The 20,996-nt window shown below is 38.1% G+C and overlaps 1 protein-coding gene across 4 annotated transcripts in view; it reads right to left on the bottom strand.

The window, feature by feature from the left end:
• The window catches only part of slc6a9 (solute carrier family 6 member 9), a 73,203-nt gene that overhangs the window by 10,576 nt on the left and 41,631 nt on the right, over positions 1–20,996 (bottom strand). For all 4 annotated transcript variants that reach the window (XM_077556978.1, XM_077556977.1, XM_077556976.1 and 1 more), the window contains 6 exons: positions 10,752–10,908; positions 7,391–7,522; positions 5,659–5,926; positions 3,187–3,319; positions 2,921–3,055; positions 2,236–2,339 (listed from right to left, as the gene is read on the bottom strand). In XM_077556978.1, coding sequence (XP_077413104.1) covers positions 2,236–2,339; positions 2,921–3,055; positions 3,187–3,319; positions 5,659–5,926; positions 7,391–7,522; positions 10,752–10,908 — 929 coding nt within the window. The remainder of the gene's footprint in view (positions 1–2,235; positions 2,340–2,920; positions 3,056–3,186; positions 3,320–5,658; positions 5,927–7,390; positions 7,523–10,751; positions 10,909–20,996) is intronic.

Below are 20,996 nucleotides of genomic sequence, written 5' to 3'. Positions count from 1 at the left end.
AACGATTACTGTCCTCAGTTTCCAAAGGCTTATGTTTTAGTGTTAGTGTTAAAAAGAAATATGATGCAACACAGTGTAAACATGGCCCAGTCCCACCTTTTTTTGGAATGTGAAATTGAAAATGAATGAATATTTGCACAAAAACAATCAAGTTTATCAGTCTGAGCATTATATGTCTTGTCTTAGTAGTGTATCCAATTGAATATGGGTGTAAAAAAAATTGTAAATAATTGCATTCTGTTATTTACATTTTACACAATGTTACATCTTCATCTGAACCGGACAGTACATTGTATTACATTTTAACTCACACAAATTGATAGAAGATTTACCCTGTGCATCGAGTTAAACTGCATATTACACAGTTGACATGACATCATAGTTGGGGCGGGGCATTTCAAAAAAACATTCAAACAATCCTATGCATTATACACGGAATTTATACTGAGGAAAAACAATGGAGTGGGACTGACTAAGACAAAAAAAAATAAAATAAAAAGTGGGAAGATGGATTGGAGAGCGATTCTGCAAAATTTGGTTTCGGGATTAGAACGGGGGGATTATTTCTCAGGGAGTAAGAGCGAGAGAGTGAGAGACAAAATCAACTTCTTTGTCAGCCTCTAGCCGAAAGTCAGGAGTAAAAACGGCAAGGCTGCATTTCAGTTTTATGCTGCTAAAATCTGAAACAGCCTTCCATTAGAACAGGCCTCAACTCGCAAACAAATTTCATTTGTCCTCCTCTTTCTATTAAATTAATGATTCTCATTATGTGTTATGGAATGATTTTTTTTTATTAATTAGCCTTAAACCACTTTGAATAGTCTTGTGTACAAATTGTGCTCTACAAATAAACTTGCCTTGCCTTATCCTGGTCTCATTATCTGATATCACAAAAATGTGATATTTGAACAGTGTGCAGACGTTTTATTTTCACTGTAAGTAACACTAGTACTTAGGGTTCAGGTCTGCTGCGAGACAAATTTCTTGTTTGTAAGCAATTAATATTATGCAAGAATTTTGTCCTACTTTACACCTGTTCCAATTGATATGTGCCAATTTGTGAGGTTGCAGCAGTGGGAAGACTAAATCCACTGGGATGGTGCCTCAGAAGTAGATTAGCCTAAAGTGCAGCTTTGTGCACAGATTGCTACAAGTCAGTTCACGCCTTCTCTCTCCCTGGTGCCCTCGCTCCGCCAGCAAGCTCAGGGACGAGCTCAGGAGAGTAAATTATGTCCTTTTGTTTCCTTATTGCCTCTCTTTTCATTCAATTTCCACTCCCTTGGTGTCCAGTGCTGTTACTTGACACAAGTAGCGATAACCCAAGAATCTGTCATGCTCCTCCTGTTTTACCTCATCAGAACTTCTCCTCCCACCACCTAAAACACAAATCACCTTCAAGTTTCCTCCTGGCTGTATGGCCTTCGTTAAGGGAATGCCACATATTTCTGTCCCTCTCGCCAGTTGACTCGAGTAGCTTTACTTTCCCTCCCTCAATTTGTCTTTTCTTTTTGCCTCCTCATCATTTTGTGCCTATCTAGCTTCACAGACTATTGCAAAAAATAAGATCCTGCTCTGTGGAGCTCAGTACAATCATAACTTGGAAGAGTAGATTCACACTCACAAGGCAGAAACACTTTTTACTACTCCAACACATCAAGACTGAATTAATTGCACAACATGAGACATGACATGTAACGCAAATAGCTTTTTCACTCTCTTATTCGTTTATCACATACTGCACGCATTCTATAGTGTAGTCATTGGAAATAATAATGCTTCAGTTTGAATGACACTGTTTGATACAGATTTAACAATGAGCTTATTTTTATTGTTGTAGTTTACGGTATATTTCCATCTTCAAATGTGGCCAAATAAGTTGACCCAAGTCCAATACAGAATTATAAACACCTCTATTATGTTGTACTTCAAATTCATTGTAAACTAGAATGACAATAATACAACATTTCTGTTTTAACCAGAATGCAGCATTAACATTTTTGTTAAAGAAACTATTTTAAGTAGTTAAGTTATTTTTGTTTTAAGTTTATTTTAAGTAGCTTCAAAAAAAATTAAAAATATATAAAAAAAATATCAATAATATATCTATATCTATATATCATTATTATTATTATTATTATTAAGTATCATTGAGTATTAGTGCAAGTGGACCTTATGGAGTGTACATGAATATTTTTTTATTATTTTTATTATTACCACTAGTAATATTCAAATCACCTGAAACAATTGTTGTGGAACTTGTTGTAAGAAGCCATGGTAATAAGGCCACCCCAAGCACATCCGAGGGAGTAGAAAATCTGCGATGCAGCATCTCCCCACACCTAGAAAAGCAACAACAAATTGATGACAATAAATGAAAGTTTGTGGATAAAGACATCTTTATGTATTTATGAATGTATGGATGTATTTTTCTTTCAGGCAGAAGTTGTATAATTCATGTCTGTTGATAGACAAGCATACAAATGTAGCGATCTGGTTTGATAAGAACAATGCATGCTTCCTTTAATTTTGTTGAAGTACTAATCATTACTAGTTTTTATTAATTTCTGAGCCCAAACAGTTTTTCACTGAAGATGGCATGTTTCCAAAATCACTTCCAAAATATGTCAGCTGGTCCAAAGAAGTGAATTGTATGCATACATAATAAAACAATTAAGCTGTATTCAACAATAGATGTTTTGATAACAATGAATCATTTCCAGTATTAAAAATCACATTTAACTTGAAGACATTCTCAAACACAGTGTATCAGCCATAATAGAAACACAAAACTGACATGATTCCTTCTTTAGCAGCAACATCAAAACCTATAACGAAACCTCAAACCTGTGTCATCAAACTAATGGTGTATTAACACAATAGGTGAATATAGACAAATTGAATGTATATTTGAAGAAAATACCTTTGCATCGAGGACTTTCTGCCACTGAGGAGTCAAGTAATACATGATGCCATTGATGGCTCCATCCAGGGTAATCCCACGAATGAACAGGATGGTCAAAACAACATACGGGAATGTGGCTGTAAAGTACACCACCTGCAAATGAACACATGTACACAACCACTTCATGACTTCAATAAAGCAGCATAGAGGAAATGTACTGTCGCTTGTTTGGTCCAACTTGGACCTCTCTGCAAGTTGTCCGTATCCGCAAAAGTTTGACTGACCTTTCCAGAGGATTTGACACCCCTGATGAGGCAGAGGAAGACGACTACCCAGGACACAGCCAGGCAGCCCAGGATGGGAAGGCGAACTTCTCCAACGTTCCCAATGTCATCAGAGATGTCCAACACATAGTGTCTGAAATAAACACATTCACTTTTTTTTTTCTTTTCTTTTTTTCTTTACATAAAAGTAAAGACATCTATGTTTTTCTTTTTACTGACTGGGTTTCTGTCTTCTAAACTGCTGTGTGAGCTTGATTGATTTTTGTATCTACTTTTTTTAAAAGCAGCAGCAGCAGCAGCAAACATTTGCATAACAATGGAATACATTTGATTTACAGTTGTTTGTTTTGTCTAGATTTTTATTTTTTTGTGGGCTAAACAAAGGTCATTTTCCCATTTGGTTCATATTAGTATTCTGTGTTTAAAATAGCACTGTCAGTAGAGACATACCAGAGACGCATAAGACCAAAGGTAATACTTAAAACATGTAACGGTACAAGAATAGCTTGTTAGGGAACAAAGTTGCTATTTCAATAAATGAACATCAAAATCTCGATACAAGAATGAACAAGAACACAAAAGTTTTTTTCTCTGTCTTTCTCGGAACCTGCTATGCATTCATTCGTTTTGAGTCCTTATCATGTTCATGGTTGCAGGTGGGCTGTAGCCTATCACAGCTGATTTTAGGCGAGAGGCTGTGTAGACCCTGGACAAGTCAATCGCAGGGCACATAACGCTCACATTCATGCTATGGTCACCAACCCGGGGCTGTTCTAAAAATAGCTCATCAGTGATAGGACATTATGAATTTCTAGGAACGCTGTAGAAGAATTAAAAAAATGTGAACTGTAAATAGCCTTGCATAATTATTGCAAGAAATAGTTAACTTGATCGGTGCCTTCACAAAAATGAATATCATTAATTTTTAACAATAAAGCATACTAATATTATATATACTACTATTATATCATACTAATAATATATAAACATATTAAAGAGTAATTTGAGCAAATCTGTAATTTCATAAGTGTGTATCAAATTAGTAGCCCACTAGCCCTTCACATTAATCAGTATCCAAGAAGTAGCTCTCACTTTGAAAAGATGGTTGACCCCTGGTTAGAGTCTTCAATAAGCCCAACAGTCTTGTTTTTGGAATGTGGTAAACCCACCCACACGTGTTGTCAGAAAATATTCCACACAGAGAGCCCACCAGACATATATTAAATCGAGTCATTCATTAAATACTCATTATATATTATTTACTCTCACCCAAAGGGCCAATTTTGGAACAGACACAAATGTTTCCATATTCACAACAAACTTAATTTGTGTTTAGGATTGGAAATCATTGGTTGAATTTGGTCTCATTTCCAAACTAGGTACTACTTCCATTACTAGTTTAACTAAGTAACTGCTAGATTAGAAAATACTGAATTCTGGTGGAATTGATTTTGCGGCCTGTGCCAAGAAAACCACAATGTAAATAACGTAATCTAAATATTTATGAATAATTAATGAATGGATAATTAAAATGCCATTAGTTACACTTGACAGAAGGGAATCAATTAAGGTTGGAGCAATTAATTAACGTCACATTACATTAATTCATTGTGACAAATGAATGCACTGTGTGTGAGTGAGTAGCACACTGATGGAATGATCCCAATGAAAGAAAACATTTAAAAGAATCCCGTTTCATGTACAGCTGTCTTTCACATAAGCGCTTTCTGGTACTGCCCACCAGGGCTGGACTGGCCATCTGACTTGCTGGGAAGATGCTGAATGGGCCGGCATTTTCCGACGATGCGGTGTTATTTTTAATTATTTTTCCTCCATTTTAACCCAAGACACCAGCACACAATTTAGAAGGAGCAGTCTATTCATCACTTTACCATATAGACAGCAAACTGAATCAGTCAACATCAGCGGTAGTGCTACGTGGTAGTCCGGGGTCTGAATCCAAATTTTTATCAGAATCAGTCTTTAGAATAGAATGTTTGATTCTTGCAGTCAATGTGTATCATGTCGGTTATTTTCACCATAGCAAGCAAACAACATTGCTGAGAAGTCCATTTTTATTCAAAAACTGTCTCAAATAAGTAGCACCTTTCATCAGATAAATGGGGAAAGTCCTGCACGTCTCTCATCAGGCTGTTCGAAATAGTGGAAAAGCCGTTTCATTTCCAGGATTCTAGTCCAATTATTGGAAACGAGTCCGCTGAAGTGAAGCACGTGTGAGCCGACTTTATCTAACAGGTGCATGTTGGACCTTGAGCGCAACGAACCCGAGTTCAAATAAGGGAATTGCACAACTCAATTCCAATTGCATCCTTTTCCACAAACTCTATGTATACACATGCATGCACAACATTCGAACCGTGATTCAAACCCAGAACTCTTTAGTGTGCTGCAGATGTGTTAACCGCTCCCCACCATGATTCCAGATGTTCACAATGTTCTCCTGAGACTTACTTCCAGTATTCCTCGCTGGGGCTGGTTCTCTTGGTGCGGTTGACGATCTCACTGACCCCTTCCACCACACTGCGCGTGACGTTAGCGATGCTGCCGTTGCTTTGGGGCACCACGCCGCTGCAGTCCGGCGTATTCCAAGGGTTGTTGCAGTACGTCCATGGCAATAAGTTTGTCATGGATGTGAAAAAGTAGTAGAAGGCAATGCAAATAACCACATTGTAATAGATCCCAATATAGGTGGACACCACCATCATGCCATAGCCCACACCTGCAGGGAAGAAGAGAGGATAAGTTGGTGCCAAATATGGTTAGAATAACAGCATTAAAGGCGTATAATATATGGGACATGATTATGATGCTAAAAATCATCACTCAGAATGGATCCATCAGTTTTGTGCCTCCAACTGTATGTATTGGATTAATAATTATTCTTTAAAACTAGTTTCCTGTTGAAGAAAAGTGCAGTTTAAATTACATTTGTGTTTTTCACGTGCAGCTGTGGACAGTTGGGTCAACATAACTTTGGACTTTGCCACATCATGCAGTTGAGCCATCGAGTTTTCCTTCCACGAATCGCATTTTTGACATACTTTGACAAACAGTGGGAGGTTGTTTTTACGGTTTGAAAACACATATTTTACTTTTCCAGGAGTTTGTTTCATTCACCTTCACCCAATGGTTGTTCAAAAGATGAATCCAGATTTCAACTTAAAAGCAATGCCGTGCATTAGAAAACAAATTTTATTTATTTATTATTTTTTTCTGGCGAGAAAAAAAAAGAAAAAAGAAGAGAACTAATTTTCTAATACATTTGGAAAGAGGTAGGGGTTCGAGCTCTAATTTGATCCTTTTCTTCTTTTTTTTTTTTACGAATATTAGGCAAATAACATATCCATAGCCTTACCTCTGACCTTCAAATTAAAACGTGCTGAAGTTAGTGGAGTATTCAGTGGACCCCCACGCAGATTTTCATATTTGCAGATTTTTTGCACATTTTTTGTCAATATTTCAAAAAATATATAAAAATATATTCAATATACACGCCAAACGTTTGGACACACCTTCTCATCCAATACATCTGCTTTATTTTCATGACTACGTACATTGTAGATTCTCACTGAAGGTATAAAAGCTATGACAACAGGAGTTATGTACTTAACAAAAAAAGGTGAAAATAATAAAAGAATACATAAATAAATAGCCACCCTTTTTTCTGATGACTTTTTTGCACATTCTCGGCATTCTCTCGATGAGCTTCAAAAGGTAGTCCCCTGAAAGGGTTTTTCAACAGTCTTTAAGGAGTTCCCAGAGGTAAGTATGACAAGAGTATACAAAAAAAAAACAGAGCAAAGGATGGCTATTTTGAAGAATCTATAATATAAAACATGTTTTCAGTTATTTCACTTTTTTTTTTAAAGTTCATAAATCCACATCAGTTCATACATAGTTTTGATGCCTTCAGTGAAAATCTACAAAGTAAGCAGTCATGAGATGTGAGTGTCAATTATATACGGATTTATTATTTATTATTATTTACGAATATTTGCGGGCCAGCCCGGTCCCCATACACTGTGAATAGCAGGAGTCCACTTCATCATTTCGATTCAAACACAAAATAATGCAATAATAACACTTTGTACAATTCAACACTTGCTATGACCGGAACCTAATTGTTAGCTCTCCGAGTGCATCTCAGATCCAGAGGTACAACACGAGTGTTAAACACACAAACCTTTAAACATTGGACTAATTTTCCAGACTCCCAGACAGCCCTGGCTGGCAAACTGCCCGAAGGACAACTCAAGGAAGAAGAGTGGAATGCCACAGAACACCAGCATGATAAAGTACGGTAGCATGAAGGCACCTGGAGGAGGAGACAGGACAGTCACGATTCAGTCAACACAGTCTTGTAAAGGAAAGAAGATTGCGTGCCCGAGAGAATTTGAGTTATATTGTGCCAACACAGAACAAAACTTACATTAAGAAATGGAGGGGGAGGAATTACTTCAAATGCACAGAGAAGATTAAAAAATACAAAACTAACACAATTTTGATAAAAAACACAGACTACCAACATTTCTCAAGAATAACACACACACAGATATTGCCCCCCCCCCCCCCCCCAAAAAAAAAAGCCCTACAACAAATGCAGATTTTTCCTCATACTGTTTTCTGCGTGCCCTCCGATTTTTCTGGTATCCATGCTCAAAAATGGAAGTATTATCCGCATAGCAATTTGATAGATTGGATTTTCTGATTTACAGAAACGCAATTCTCTGCATAGAATGAAATTCTCTAACTTTACTTTACTGTATTGGCTGTCAACACTCAGCGAATGAACGGGGGTGGGGTGACGGTTGGGGGTGATTGAGTGATCAGCATATGTAATTGCTTTCAATTATTACAATTGATTTTATTATTTTTAAGGGGTGGCTTTGTTTTTATATGTTTTACACTGTGTATCAAGTGTAAAAGCTCAACCAGGGACGCTGGTTGTAAATTAGCATTTGCTAAACTCTTTATGCTCGACATCAGCTGCAAGCTTTGCTTAGTATCTTATGTATGCTGATTGCACTGTCCCTGTTAAATAAACTAATAAAATGAAAATGTAACAACAACATAAGTTTATCTAACAATGATGGGTTTTGGCACTACATCAGTATGAAATGATATTGTGTAAATGTGTGTCCGTGCCTACTAAAGAATAACTAATAATAACAAAATAAAAACAAAATGTAACTGGACAATGTGCAATTTCTGAGGAAATCACGTGTAAAGGCTGTGATTATCTGGAATGATAATGAATGATGTTGAAGTATAATAAAGAAAAGAAAATTTCTTCCGGTGTACTGCTTCTGCTACAACTACGGATGCGTTTAAGGTACACAGAATATGTCGGAATTTGTAACACTAGCTCAGAATTTTAAAACCCTTTCCTGAAAACTCCAACTAATCAAGGTAGACGTAGAATTGTTGCTATCTCCAATGTTTTGATTGTGGCCGGCTGATTAACCAATCTGACATTGCTTTTTTCTTTTTTTTTTTTCTTTATAAAATCATCTCGCAGGCCGGATTACAGTCAACCCCATTGACGGCCTGATCCCGCCCGCGGGCCGGGCCATATGTTGGACACCCCTGCTCTATAGCAGTGATTCTCAAACACTGTGCCGCGGCACACTAGTGTTGCGTGAGATACTGTCTGGTGTGCCGTGGGAAATTTACAAATACAAACAAAATACAAATACATTTTTAAAATGCGCATACAGTTTTGTGTTATTTTGCCCAAAATGGCTCCGCCGGCGGTAGACGAAAGCCTTCACGTCAAAGCTGAACTCACGAAAAAGAAAGCTACACGTCATATCCTGTTTTAGACGCTAGCAAACATTGATATTTATGCTAGTGGATTTGTTAACATTGACAGCAGAGAAAATGCGAAGCGTTTACCACCCAAAAGGTCGGACCCTCGTGAGGATAAAAGGTTTAGAAAATGGCTGGATGGAATCACGGCAAATTAAATGACCGTGCAAACCAATATTCGGACCTTCTGCACGAAAGCGGTGGTGAACTATAAAGCCGTCCTTCGACAAACGTTTCACGAGTGCTAAACACATGCAAAGTGTTGAAAGAAATATGCAGTCTCGGCAAATCACACTTACAGGAGGCGATGGAGTCGAGGTCTGTCGGGAGCACCGAACCAATTAAGGTGAGAAACAGCGATCAGTGATAGATCATTTGTATCTGAAATTGTGATGCATTTCAAGGCTAGAGTTGGACAGTTTTCTGACGTAAATCAATCATTAACCATGTCTAAAAATGTGTAGAATTATAAAATGAAGATATATTACAATATTCTCTTAATTGAAAGTGTAAAAAAGTATGTTTTTCAGAGGTATCAGGTGGAAACTGATGATTTTGAAGGAGAAAATGGAGTAGCAGTTACAGCAATGATGTTGGTCATAATAGAATTAAGCACTGCATATTTCTTAGCATTAGCATTTTTTTTCATATAGTTTGATTATAATGTGCATAATGCACCTGTAAGAATATTTGCATTATTTGCAATTATTTGAATTATTTGCGCTTTTCCAAGCTATGTGAACTTATTGCTCAATGATATACAATAGATATAATATAAGAGTTAAAAATTGATATATATATATATATATTTTTTAAACATTTTCTATGGTTGGTGTGCCTTGAGATTTTTTCAATAAAAAAAGTGTGCCGTGGCTTAAAAAAGGTTGAGAAACACTGCTCTATAGTATATATTGTTGCTGTCAGTCAGACTCGCCCCACCCCTGTGATGACAACTCAAGTTGGAACCATTGTCGTTGCAAATTCACTCACATCAAATGACTGAAAAGGAGAATATACAAATCATTGTATTCCGTTATTATTTATGTTTTACACAATGTCCCAACTTCAGTGGAATTGAGGGTTAAAAAACGGATGGCTTGACAAAACTGGCAAACACTGTTGTAAGCAACACACAGGTTGCATCACCTGTGTGTACTCTGCCCTAACAAAGACAAGACTGCATGTCTAAACACAGCTTTGAGCTGAATTTATACTGGTACAAGGCTTTTGTCGCCACCTTAATTACAACTGAGAGGTAAGCCGAATAGCCAGGTGAACGCACAGTGGGCAATCAATATCTGAATCTATGTGTGCTTAGCTTTCTTCATCAAATCCCTGGTAAAAACAAAACAAAAAAAAACTATTTTTTCACATAATCTTGTTTGTTTTGTGGGAACTAACACGACTCATGCTCCAGTGAACTAAAAAATTACATTTGATACAGGCGCCATGTCAAAAAATATTGCTAAGCGGACCTGTAAATGCATAATTTACATCCAAATGACGAGTTCCTAATTCAATTTCCTCCAATTATACTGAGCTAAAAACGTGTACAGTACGCGTGACTGAGCAAAAGAAACAAAACAAAAATGTAAAACAAAAGTATTTGTTCGTACTCTTCCTACGTTTCTTTTTTTTTTTTTTTTTTACAAATTGATCATTCCACGTGTTCAGAGAAATGTTTAGTATACAGCAATGCATGCAGCATGGTTGGTTCTCTGTGATGAAATACGAACCTCCTCCATTTCTGTAGCAGAGGTAGGGAAACCTCCAAACATTGCCCAGACCCACAGCATAACCAACACTCGTGAGGACAAACTCAATTTGGTTCCCCCAGTTCCCTCTCCGGGAGTTTTCATCCTTCTTCACCGGCTCACCTGGAACCGCTCCATTCTGCAACAAAGACACAGTCAAGGTCATCTCATTTGGCAGCCGATCGATGTGCTTCGCATGTTGCCATTGCAGCAAGTACAAAAGAGTTTTTTTTTTGTGCATGTAAAACAAAATCAATTTACGTGCCAGGAGAGCATCATGCTGATCAACAGGAATATACTGTATTCAACCAGAGATTTCACACCCATTTCATGGCAGTCTGAGACGTTACATTCTCATTTTTGGTTGGTTTGTGTTTTTGTTAGCAAGATCACCCCCCTACCCCACCCCCCAAAAAATAAAAAACACAAAAATAAACATTTGGTTTCCATGAAATATAGCAGGTCATTACAATTTTCGAGCAAACGAAACAGAGGAATTTACATTTTATTTTTCAATGAAACGATGTCACCAACTCATTGAATCATGAATCCTAAAGTAAATAAATCTCTGTGGAGATATTTCTGGCCCACCATAATTGACTGAATTGCTTTATATATATATATATATATATATATATATATATATACTGTATATATATATATATATATATAATGATATACATTTAATTGTAATGTTGTTGGTATTAGGACTGGGCAATACAAATAATTTGAAATTAATTCAATTAATCGTCATTTTAAAAATGGAATTGTTGAAAATTTGCTAAATCATTAAATCGAGGTACACTTTTGTCTTCTCCTGGATTATTAAAAGCTGTTGTTCTTATGTTCTGCTACATCCAAATATTATTGTAAGTTGTAATTTTGCACAAGTGGCAGAATGCTGGGTGGGTGATTTACAAGATGTGTTTACAGTAGCTATAACTACTTATTTGGGGCATTTAAGCATAAACTATGAATATTAAGTTTACAATAAAACATTACTGTTGTCTCGACATTTTGCAAAGGAATTATTTTTGAATAAATAAAATCTTTAAATAAATGTTTGTTGGCTTTATTGGATTAAAATCGCTAAAAAATTTAATCATCCAGAATGACTGAAAAAAATTTCGATTTTATTTTTTTGTCATATCACCCAGCCCTAATTTGTATTTGATTTTTGTGATAGTAGCTATTTTTTATGTTGGGTTCTTTTATCATTGAGACATTAAAAAAAAATAATTAATTAACAATGGTTACATTTAGTTTGATTGATGAGGTTCCCATGCACAAAGACGCCAGAACGGACGAGGATTACAAAAACAATCCTATACCCTATATGCACTTTATACTAGCCCGCAGATACAAAAAAACATCATCGAAATGATGAACAAATTTGTGACAGAGGAGATGGTAAGAGAAGTTGAGGACAGTTGGTCCTTTGGCCTAAGGCTAAGACTAAGTAGTATGAGCGAGACAAGCCTAGCTGACTTTTTCTCAGAGCACATACTGTATAGAGCAGTAGTGGGAAAACTCGGTCCTCAGGGGCCGGAGTCCTGCAGGTTTTGGATGTTTCCCTGCTCCAAAGTAGCTGATTCCAATCAACATTATCGGCTTATGCAGAGCTTGCTGATGAGCTGATCATATATCAGCTGTGTTGGAGAATCGAAACATCCAAAACCTGCAGGACTCCGGCCCCCCAGATCCAAATTTGCCCACCCCTGGCCTAATAGGATATAGCTATAGTTGTCTGTTTTGTTAATGAAAACTCTGTTGTGTGTGAGTGTCTCTTGGTAATGGCCTCATTACGTAGCACAGTCTTCTTTCACATCGCGCAACTCATCATAAAACTTTTAGAGCCGGCTAGCAGACTTCTACAATCAGAATGTGTGGAAACACTGTGTACAGAATATAGTCATACAACCTTTAATGTCCAATTCAAATATTTAAAAAAGTGAATAATCAAGATAACTTAAAAATTCTACACTGGTTCTTGTTTTCTTAAAGGTACCATTCCATTGCTTAACATCTAATCAGTGTAATCAACAAACATCAATGTTATGTCTTCTCCCTCCCTTTCCTCATATCCAGGTGCTAAGGGCAATAGATCTCATATGGAAAGGACTTCCATTTGCAAGTTTAGCATGAGGGGAATGCAGTGGCGCAGACATGATCTAAAGTGAAATTAGCGTCTTAAGAGGAGCCCATAAGCATTTGGTCTTGTCGTCCCGATTTCAAGCTTCCTCTGCCCTTTTCTCCCTCCTCCCTCCATCTGTTGCCATCAGATGGTCGCTCACTCTCACTCCTGACCTGTTCTGTGTCCTCAGCTATCGTGCCGTGTAAAAGTATTTGCCCACTTCCTGATTTTTTTTTTTGCCATATTTAGCCCCCTGGACTCAGCAATAACTGAAATCGAGCTTTTGTGATGGTGGTGATGAGCCTTTTGTATTCCCGTGGAGGAATTTTGGCCCACTCTTCTTCACTGTTTTGCAGTCAAATTTGGAGCCTTTTCTAGCAAGAACTACAGCATATCAATTGGATTTAAGTCTGGACTTGCCCACTCCATAACCTTCATTTTGTTCTTTAGACATTCGGAGGTAGACTTGCTATTATGTTTCAAGGTCATTGCCCTGTTGCGTAACCCAGGAGCCTATTGGCAAGAATGCTCAAGTATAAGGGCCCAAACTGATAGCTGACATTTGTCTGCAGGATTTTCTGGTCAACAGCAGAATTTTTTGTCCCATTAAGCACAGCATTTCCTTTCGGTCGTAAAGTAGCAGCCCTCAATTACCAACCTTGGTGCTGCCATTTTTGACTGTTGGCATGGTGTGCTGCATTATTTTTTTTATGCTGGATGCCGGAAACTGCAAACGTCAAACCTTTGCCTCGTGACATCATAAGTCTACAGAATATTTCTCCAAAAGTCACCTGGATCATCAAGATGTGTCTAGACAATTTTATTTCTCTCTCTCTCTCTCCCCTAAAGATGCCATAAAAAAAAGTGTACCGGGTATTATACTGTATATGACTGAGTTATGAGCACTGACTTGATCTGAGGCCAGTTAGATCTGCAGTTCTTTGGATGGCTTTTTGAGCTCTCTTTTGCGATCTCCTAGATGAGTCGACATTGCACTCTTGGAGTAACTTTGATTGGCTAATCACTACACAAAATGTTTGCCTCAGTTCCCAGTTTCATTGTCTCTGACTGTGGTGTTTTTGTCTTGGAAAAGCCTTTTCCAGATCACTTTGTTTCTCATTTGTTCATGAATGTAGTCCTGTCTAGACAGAAGCAAAGCCGGCTTCGTTCCTCAAACAAATCTCGTACACACGGAAGCATTTCAAGACTTGCGTGTGTCCAAAAGAAGACGCTGAGGACGTTTACTGGCTGTAATGTATATGCCAAGTCTGGCGTGTAGCACAGCCACGGGGAGTTAACGGAAAGCGTAGACGAAGAATCAGCGAAGAAGACGAACACTTGTTTTTCTAACTTTATTGCAATCTACAGAACAAACATGGCTTTGCGTGTATCAACATGAAAAAGACAAACACAGGGAAAGTGAAAATGACGGGTGATTCAAGTGCAACACCACTTGTTGAACGTGGGAATAAAGAAGCAAAAATATTTTGCTTCAAAACTTGTTGACAGACTGAAGGTTCGCGCGCGACCACGTGAGTTGGCGCATACGTCATCAAACTGTGACAATGCGTCGTCATCGAGCTGCGACCATTACGTCATCACTGGAGGAGTATCCTGCATATGGTGTCCAGACGGACGCGTACGGGGCGCGTTCTGAAATCTTTTCACTCTGGAGCCCGGTTTCAAAAGTGATCGGTTTCAAGCTCCGAAACCGCGCCGTCATGTGGACGAATGGCCTGAACGGTAAGAAACTTGTCAGGATACATTGAAACTGGCTTTCGTGTGGACGGGGCCTGAATGTGTTCGGATCGTGGCCAGGTTTAGGTAATCCCCGATCATGAAATAATTTGGTTTTAGCCACAGGTGGTTCTACTGACAGGTAAATGAGCTTGTCTCCACATGTTGAGTAGACGCACCTGTAACTACAGGCAAACAATTTCAGGGTTTTTACTCTCTGGACCCTCTGGATTCCCCAACCCTGACTGTAGCATGATGCGGGGTGGGGGTAAGTAAGATTCTCAGCTTGAACACTCTCATCCTCTAAAAATATGAATGAAATGAATATATTTCACAAAGTAAGGGTGGTAGAGAAAGGTGTTGAAAGATACAGAAAGGTGATGAAGCAGGAGGAAGAAGACATTGTGGAAGTGTCAAATTCAACAGTAAGCTGCCACAAGCTTCGAGCGTTGCCGTTCAAGTGTCTACAACAAATTTTGGCAACCATGTGAATAATGTATATACATTTTGCAGCCAATGGTAAAAGGCCATTCACTTCTGTAGTGCCTTTTTTTGGGTCCTCCATACCTTTCTACCTTTAGGTAAGGCACTTTAACACTGTCTCCTCATTGAAATACTGATGACTCATCAGGAACAAATGGATAGCAAGACAACTTTTAATCAGTAAAAAGAAAGAAAAGAAAGAAACAAGAAAAACGACATCCATTACAGCAAACTCTACATTATTGCTTGTTGGTGCTGTAGTTGAACTGAGAGGAGTAATGAAGGGAAGAGACAATCAGCTGGACAGCAAAACAGCAACAACTTCAAAAAGTAAACAGCAGGCATTTTCTCAAAGTCTTTTGAGACTGGCTGTGCTTGCACATCAGAAAAGTAAAACAAAAAGCCTGTTTTCAGCATCCCCTGATCTTAGAGCAGGTGGAACACACAGGGAGCAGAACAAACAAGCGTTGGTGAGGCCATTGCTCAGAATTAGACCCGTCACAGCGGTGTGGATGTGCTCTCGCAGCGGTTCACATATTACGTGGACTCTGAAGTTGATTTTGGAAAGACAGGAAATGCTAGAGACAGAGCAGCTGTGTGTATTTTTTCATTGCAAGCGATGCATAATGTACTTGGCTATCAGCAACCAGGTGTGTGCCTTCAGAAGATACACACACGCAGATGCATAAACGCATAGGCCAATATGTTAACTCAGGCAAAATTCAAAATACAAATCAACAATGGGAAGCTTATTGGACATTTTGCAGGGTCATACACTTTAACAATACATATGATATCCCACTAACTAACTAAAACAAGTCATTATTAATAGTTAGAGAGTTGATCATGTTAAAATGTGTTGCGCGCGATGAGATGGATTTCAGTTAGTCATATTGTATGGGGTAGATGCCACGCATTTCCGACTTCCGGGTTTCACACATCAGCGTCGTTTCCGGCCACTGATGGCCGCATTCCAACACTCGCACCCCCACCCCTGCGCCCCGCCCAACCGCGTGCTCTCGCCCATTGGGCGTCTCAGCTCTCTAAAATGCTTCGGACAACTGTGACAGACACACTGCACACTCGCATCCGTCAACAGGGACGCACAATTGAGGTGCACAAAGGTGGAAGTGCAAGAACTGTGAAACAGGAAACGGAAACAAAGCTTATGTGTGAAAACCAGGAAGTCGGAAGTCCCGCCTCCTGCGTGGCATACACCCTATAGCAGAGGTGGGCAATCTCGGTCCTCGAGGGCCGGAGTCCTGCAGGTTTTGTAGGTTTCTCACTTCCAACACAAGCTGATTCCAATCAACAGGATCGTTATCAGGCTTATGCAGAGCTTGCTGATGAGCTGATCATATATCAGCTGTGTTGGAGAAGGGCAACACGCAAAACCTGCAGGACTGCGGCCCTCGATGCCCACCTCTGCCCTATAGGGTAGTAGCTTTTATAGATAAGTTGTTGTGTAGGGTAACCCAACGTCCTCTTTTGCCGGGACATGACCACTTTCGACTGATAGATCGCGGACTGCTCCAAAGTTGATCACGAGTAGGGAAAAAAAGAAAGGAGGGTTGTGTGTGTTTGTGTTATTATGATATATTAAAAAAGTAGTTATAAATAAATAAATAAATTTACATTACTCACTTCCTAAGCATTCAAATTCATCCTGATCTATGTCAGCGGCCCAGTAGCTCACTGGTCAAGTTCTGTGCTGCTAAATGGAGGGTGTGCGTTCGATCCCGACTCACCCCATAAAAAGAAAAAAAAACGTTGGGTTTACAACAAAGTCATCATTTATCAATTTGTAAAGTAATACTTCAAACGAGAGTTGTGTTTTTGTTTTTATTTTCTACCCATACACAGAAGCTAAATCAACAATCTCTGCAGAAACCTTGATAACGACCCTATTTCTGATTATTTGATTCAGGTGTGTTAGAGGAGGGAAAGCTCTAAAACATCCAGCCAGGACTGCGGCCCTCAAGGACCTGCAGTGAGACCTATGATCTATTCTAGATGTTTACTCATTATCTTAGACGTTTGGGATGAAATTAAAGTATTCAAGCTCAACATGTAATGTGCTGTATCTGCAGCATCACATAAATACAATCAATTAATTTCACCAAACAGATGTTATGAACTGGAAGCATTTTGAAATGTTTACAAATGGATGTGAAATCTATTGGTGTTAAAACAAAATTATGTTTTCCTCCAGGCTAAGAGCCAACACAAATCAGAAAATGATACACTTTGCTTATTAGCTGGACCCCCCTGGGCCAACCTGAAAATTTGAGTTTCTCATGACATGTTCTCTTATCTAAGTGACCCTGATGTCTCCACCCAGGTGTTGTGGCCTATGGTGTTGGCTCCTGTGTGCTGTGTAGTCAGTCAGACAACAGTCACTGACTCGATATCTCTGTCACATGCTTTTTTGGGGACCATCTGGGCTTTATGTAAGACCACACATGGCCTTGCCTTTTTCACTCCCTAGTTCTAGCGACTTTCCTCTATTTTCAAGGTCGCTTTTGAGTCAATGTTTACTTTTTTGAAACACATGTGCATCTGTCACTTTGCTGTCCCTGCTTCGGGACACCATAAAGTCAACATGGAAAGAGTTACGTTGACATCAGCAAAGCTTCTCCACTCTATAGGCATGATGTTCTCACACGCTGAGCTGAAAATTGTATAGTTGCCCTAAAGATGATATTGGACGTGTTTAACCCCCCCACCCCACATTCATTTACTTAAGTGTAAAGATTCTGGCTGCAAACACAAAAAAAATAACTTGAGATACAGTATTTAAGTAAAGTTGAAAATATTACAACACTTGTGATGAACTACAATATAAAGTTGATGCAATGTTCACCAACCAAGTCAGTCAATACTACTCAAAGTCTGTCAACAAAGTTCCAACACTGGAATCTAATCCAAGGCCAGCAATGTGACGGGACAGGAGGAAGGTTGAAAGATCACACCTGAGCCCGATGCATCATTTTGAGCAAGCACGTGCCTCTCTGCAGCCAAACATTGCATAATATGTTTGGCTTCATAACATTAATGCGTTTCATTGGGAAGTTCATTGCCAGGTCGGAAAATGTATTTTCGGGTCACATTGAGACATCTGTCCAAACAAACCAAGGGGAACAAATCCAATAAGTTTGCATATGGCACCTGGGTCACAGTCTGCCCATGATTGGGATTTACAGGAATGGTCACTTAATATAGGTTGTGCACATATTTTGTACTTTATATTATGACCTCTGTAAGAATAGCTCCCCATTTGCACCTGATTAATAATAATAAGGATAATAAAAATAAAAGAATTGTGACTGAACTTTCAGATTCTCCTGCCAATCAAGCACCTTAACATGTTCAATCATGTTTTCTATCAGATTCTTCTGACTACATTTAAATAACTTTACCGTAAACCTCCCTTGTACTTCCAATCATTTGGTGGAACACAAACAACAAGAAAAAAAAACATACACATGTATTATTTCACAATCAGTAATCACGCCTCAGTTATTCAAAGTGGCACACGTAATCTTCACTCTTCAATCTATGCTGAATTTCGTAAACATGTCTGTCTGCAACGACTGAATCCACTCAACCATTGTGGGACAAAAAGCCCACCGGATCCCACCAAAAACAGACTGTTCAAAGCTCTCTTTATGAGTGAGCTGTGAGGTGAGAGTAATAGGCCTAAAGACGGCGTAGACTGTGGCTTCTCAACCTGCTGCCATTGGGACCACATACCAAAAGATTCTGTCGGACAGAGACTGAATTAATCCCCCCCCCTCTGCACGGCTGAATAATAGCCATCAATGGTTGAGGTGTCAGGCATAGAAGTGTTGAAAATGATGTCCATAGTGGATCGTTGAGCTAGAAATTTAAGGCACAAAAAGATTTCATAAATTGCTCAGTATGGTATGTGCAAAGTGGGGTTCATCTGCAATGATAATTGTGAGGTATTTTCATTTCTATCAATTGCTGTAACAATTAAAAATTGTATTATTTAACATTCAGTGTTCGTATACCAGAACACAAAACAGAGAACAAAAAAAAACAAGTTGTGTTTCATGCCATGTTGGGGTTATAAACTTGCAATGGCCATTCACAATAATTCTACAACCTTGCAGCTGTCAAGTCTGATCCTGTTGTGCACATTATATCATACTGTCGCATGTTGGGGGGTCTGTAGCAATGTTTCCCAGCATGCTTTGTGGGGTCCAGCAGCAGTGTGATACTGTGATTCAATAAAATGAAGTATAGGAGTGCTATACTGTTCTTAACACGTTTATTGATTTTGCTGCTAGTGTTGATGTTACATGAGCAAGAGAATTATTGGATTATTCTCTATTTATCCTAAGTGTAGGACAAAAAGGTCAAACTTGGAGTAACTGTGTGGTTAGTAATGCGTAATATACAGGTACGCAAAGATATTGGCTGGGAACAATGGTCAAGTTGGAACAAGTGATCGTTAGATGATGTCAAAAACTGACCTGTAAGATCTGTGCATGCAAAGGTACACAGCATTAGAAGACACAAAAGGATGAACAACAGCTGATTCTCAAATTCTTGAAACAGGTTTAACTGACTGAGCAAAAACACTTTCTAGCTGTAGGTTTCTCAGCCTTCTTCAGTTGACTTTTTTGAAGTTCAGCTTTGTCATTCAGCTTACCTTGACATGATGTTCCATGTTGAGGAACTTGCAAAAGGGGCATCAGCTGCTAATGGTCCAAATAGTGTACGACTGGCCGGTCACCAACCTCGCTAACTTCCTGATGCTATTAGGACTAAACACAACATGCTGGAATCCTGAAATACCCCCCAAGGGGAGGGGGTTGGGGGCTAGTTATGTCTATGAGTCTGTGTCTTTGTGAAGAGTGCAACGTGGTAGTGAAGGGGAGGTGTGGCTAAGAAGCAAAAATGGAATGGGGGTTGAGGTACCAAGGGCAATGAGGGGGTGATCATTTGATGTTCAAAATCAATACGTACTGAAAATAATTGTAAACATGAACAAAGTGTGTTTCTTCATGTGTGTGGGTTATTGTCATATAATTTCATCAGTAGAATTAAAGACATGCCCCACTGAAATTAATTAATTTTACTGATACGAGTATTTGAATTATTAATGATTATCATTCAAATGGTAATAATTGTTTCTAAGAAAAAAATATTTTAAACTTTTAATGCCAAGATGTCTTTACATTTTGTATCCCACATGAAGTTTCTTTCTTTTTCTTTTTCTTTTTAAAGATGCATTGTGGAGGTTTTTTTCCATCATGCATCCTGCACCAATGCCCAGATGAGTACAAAAAAACATGACTGCACCTATTAGCTTGCACCTTCCCTTTCAATTTAATTCAAATTCAATTCAAATGTATCATTTCACTCTTTAAAAAAAATGAAAAGGGGACATAAAAAAGTAAAATTTGTGATGTCTGCCCCTGATCAACACAAAATGAATGACGTTTTCAATGTAACAAAACAGCATGATTTTGTGCAATATAAATATATATATATATATATATATATATATATATATATATATATATATATATATATACATATATATATATACATATATATACATATACTGTATATATATATATATATATATATATATATATATATATATATATATATATATATATATATATATATATATATATATATATGTATATATATATATATATATATACTGCGATGATTTGGTTTTACAATCCAGATTGTTCCACAAACTGACACCTTGAATTGAAATATATCGTTCTTTTTGTTTTGATATGTGTTTAGGTTTGGAAAAAATATTGATTCTTCTTCATTTATACTAACTTTCCCTTTTAAAAAAAAATGAGATTTGCATGTTATATGGT

Source organism: Vanacampus margaritifer, chromosome 2 (assembly GCF_051991255.1).
Source record: "Vanacampus margaritifer isolate UIUO_Vmar chromosome 2, RoL_Vmar_1.0, whole genome shotgun sequence".
Lineage (NCBI taxonomy): Eukaryota > Metazoa > Chordata > Actinopteri > Syngnathiformes > Syngnathidae > Vanacampus > Vanacampus margaritifer.
Note: the sequence above shows the minus strand (reverse complement) of the source record. Positions and strands in the feature narration are given on the sequence as shown.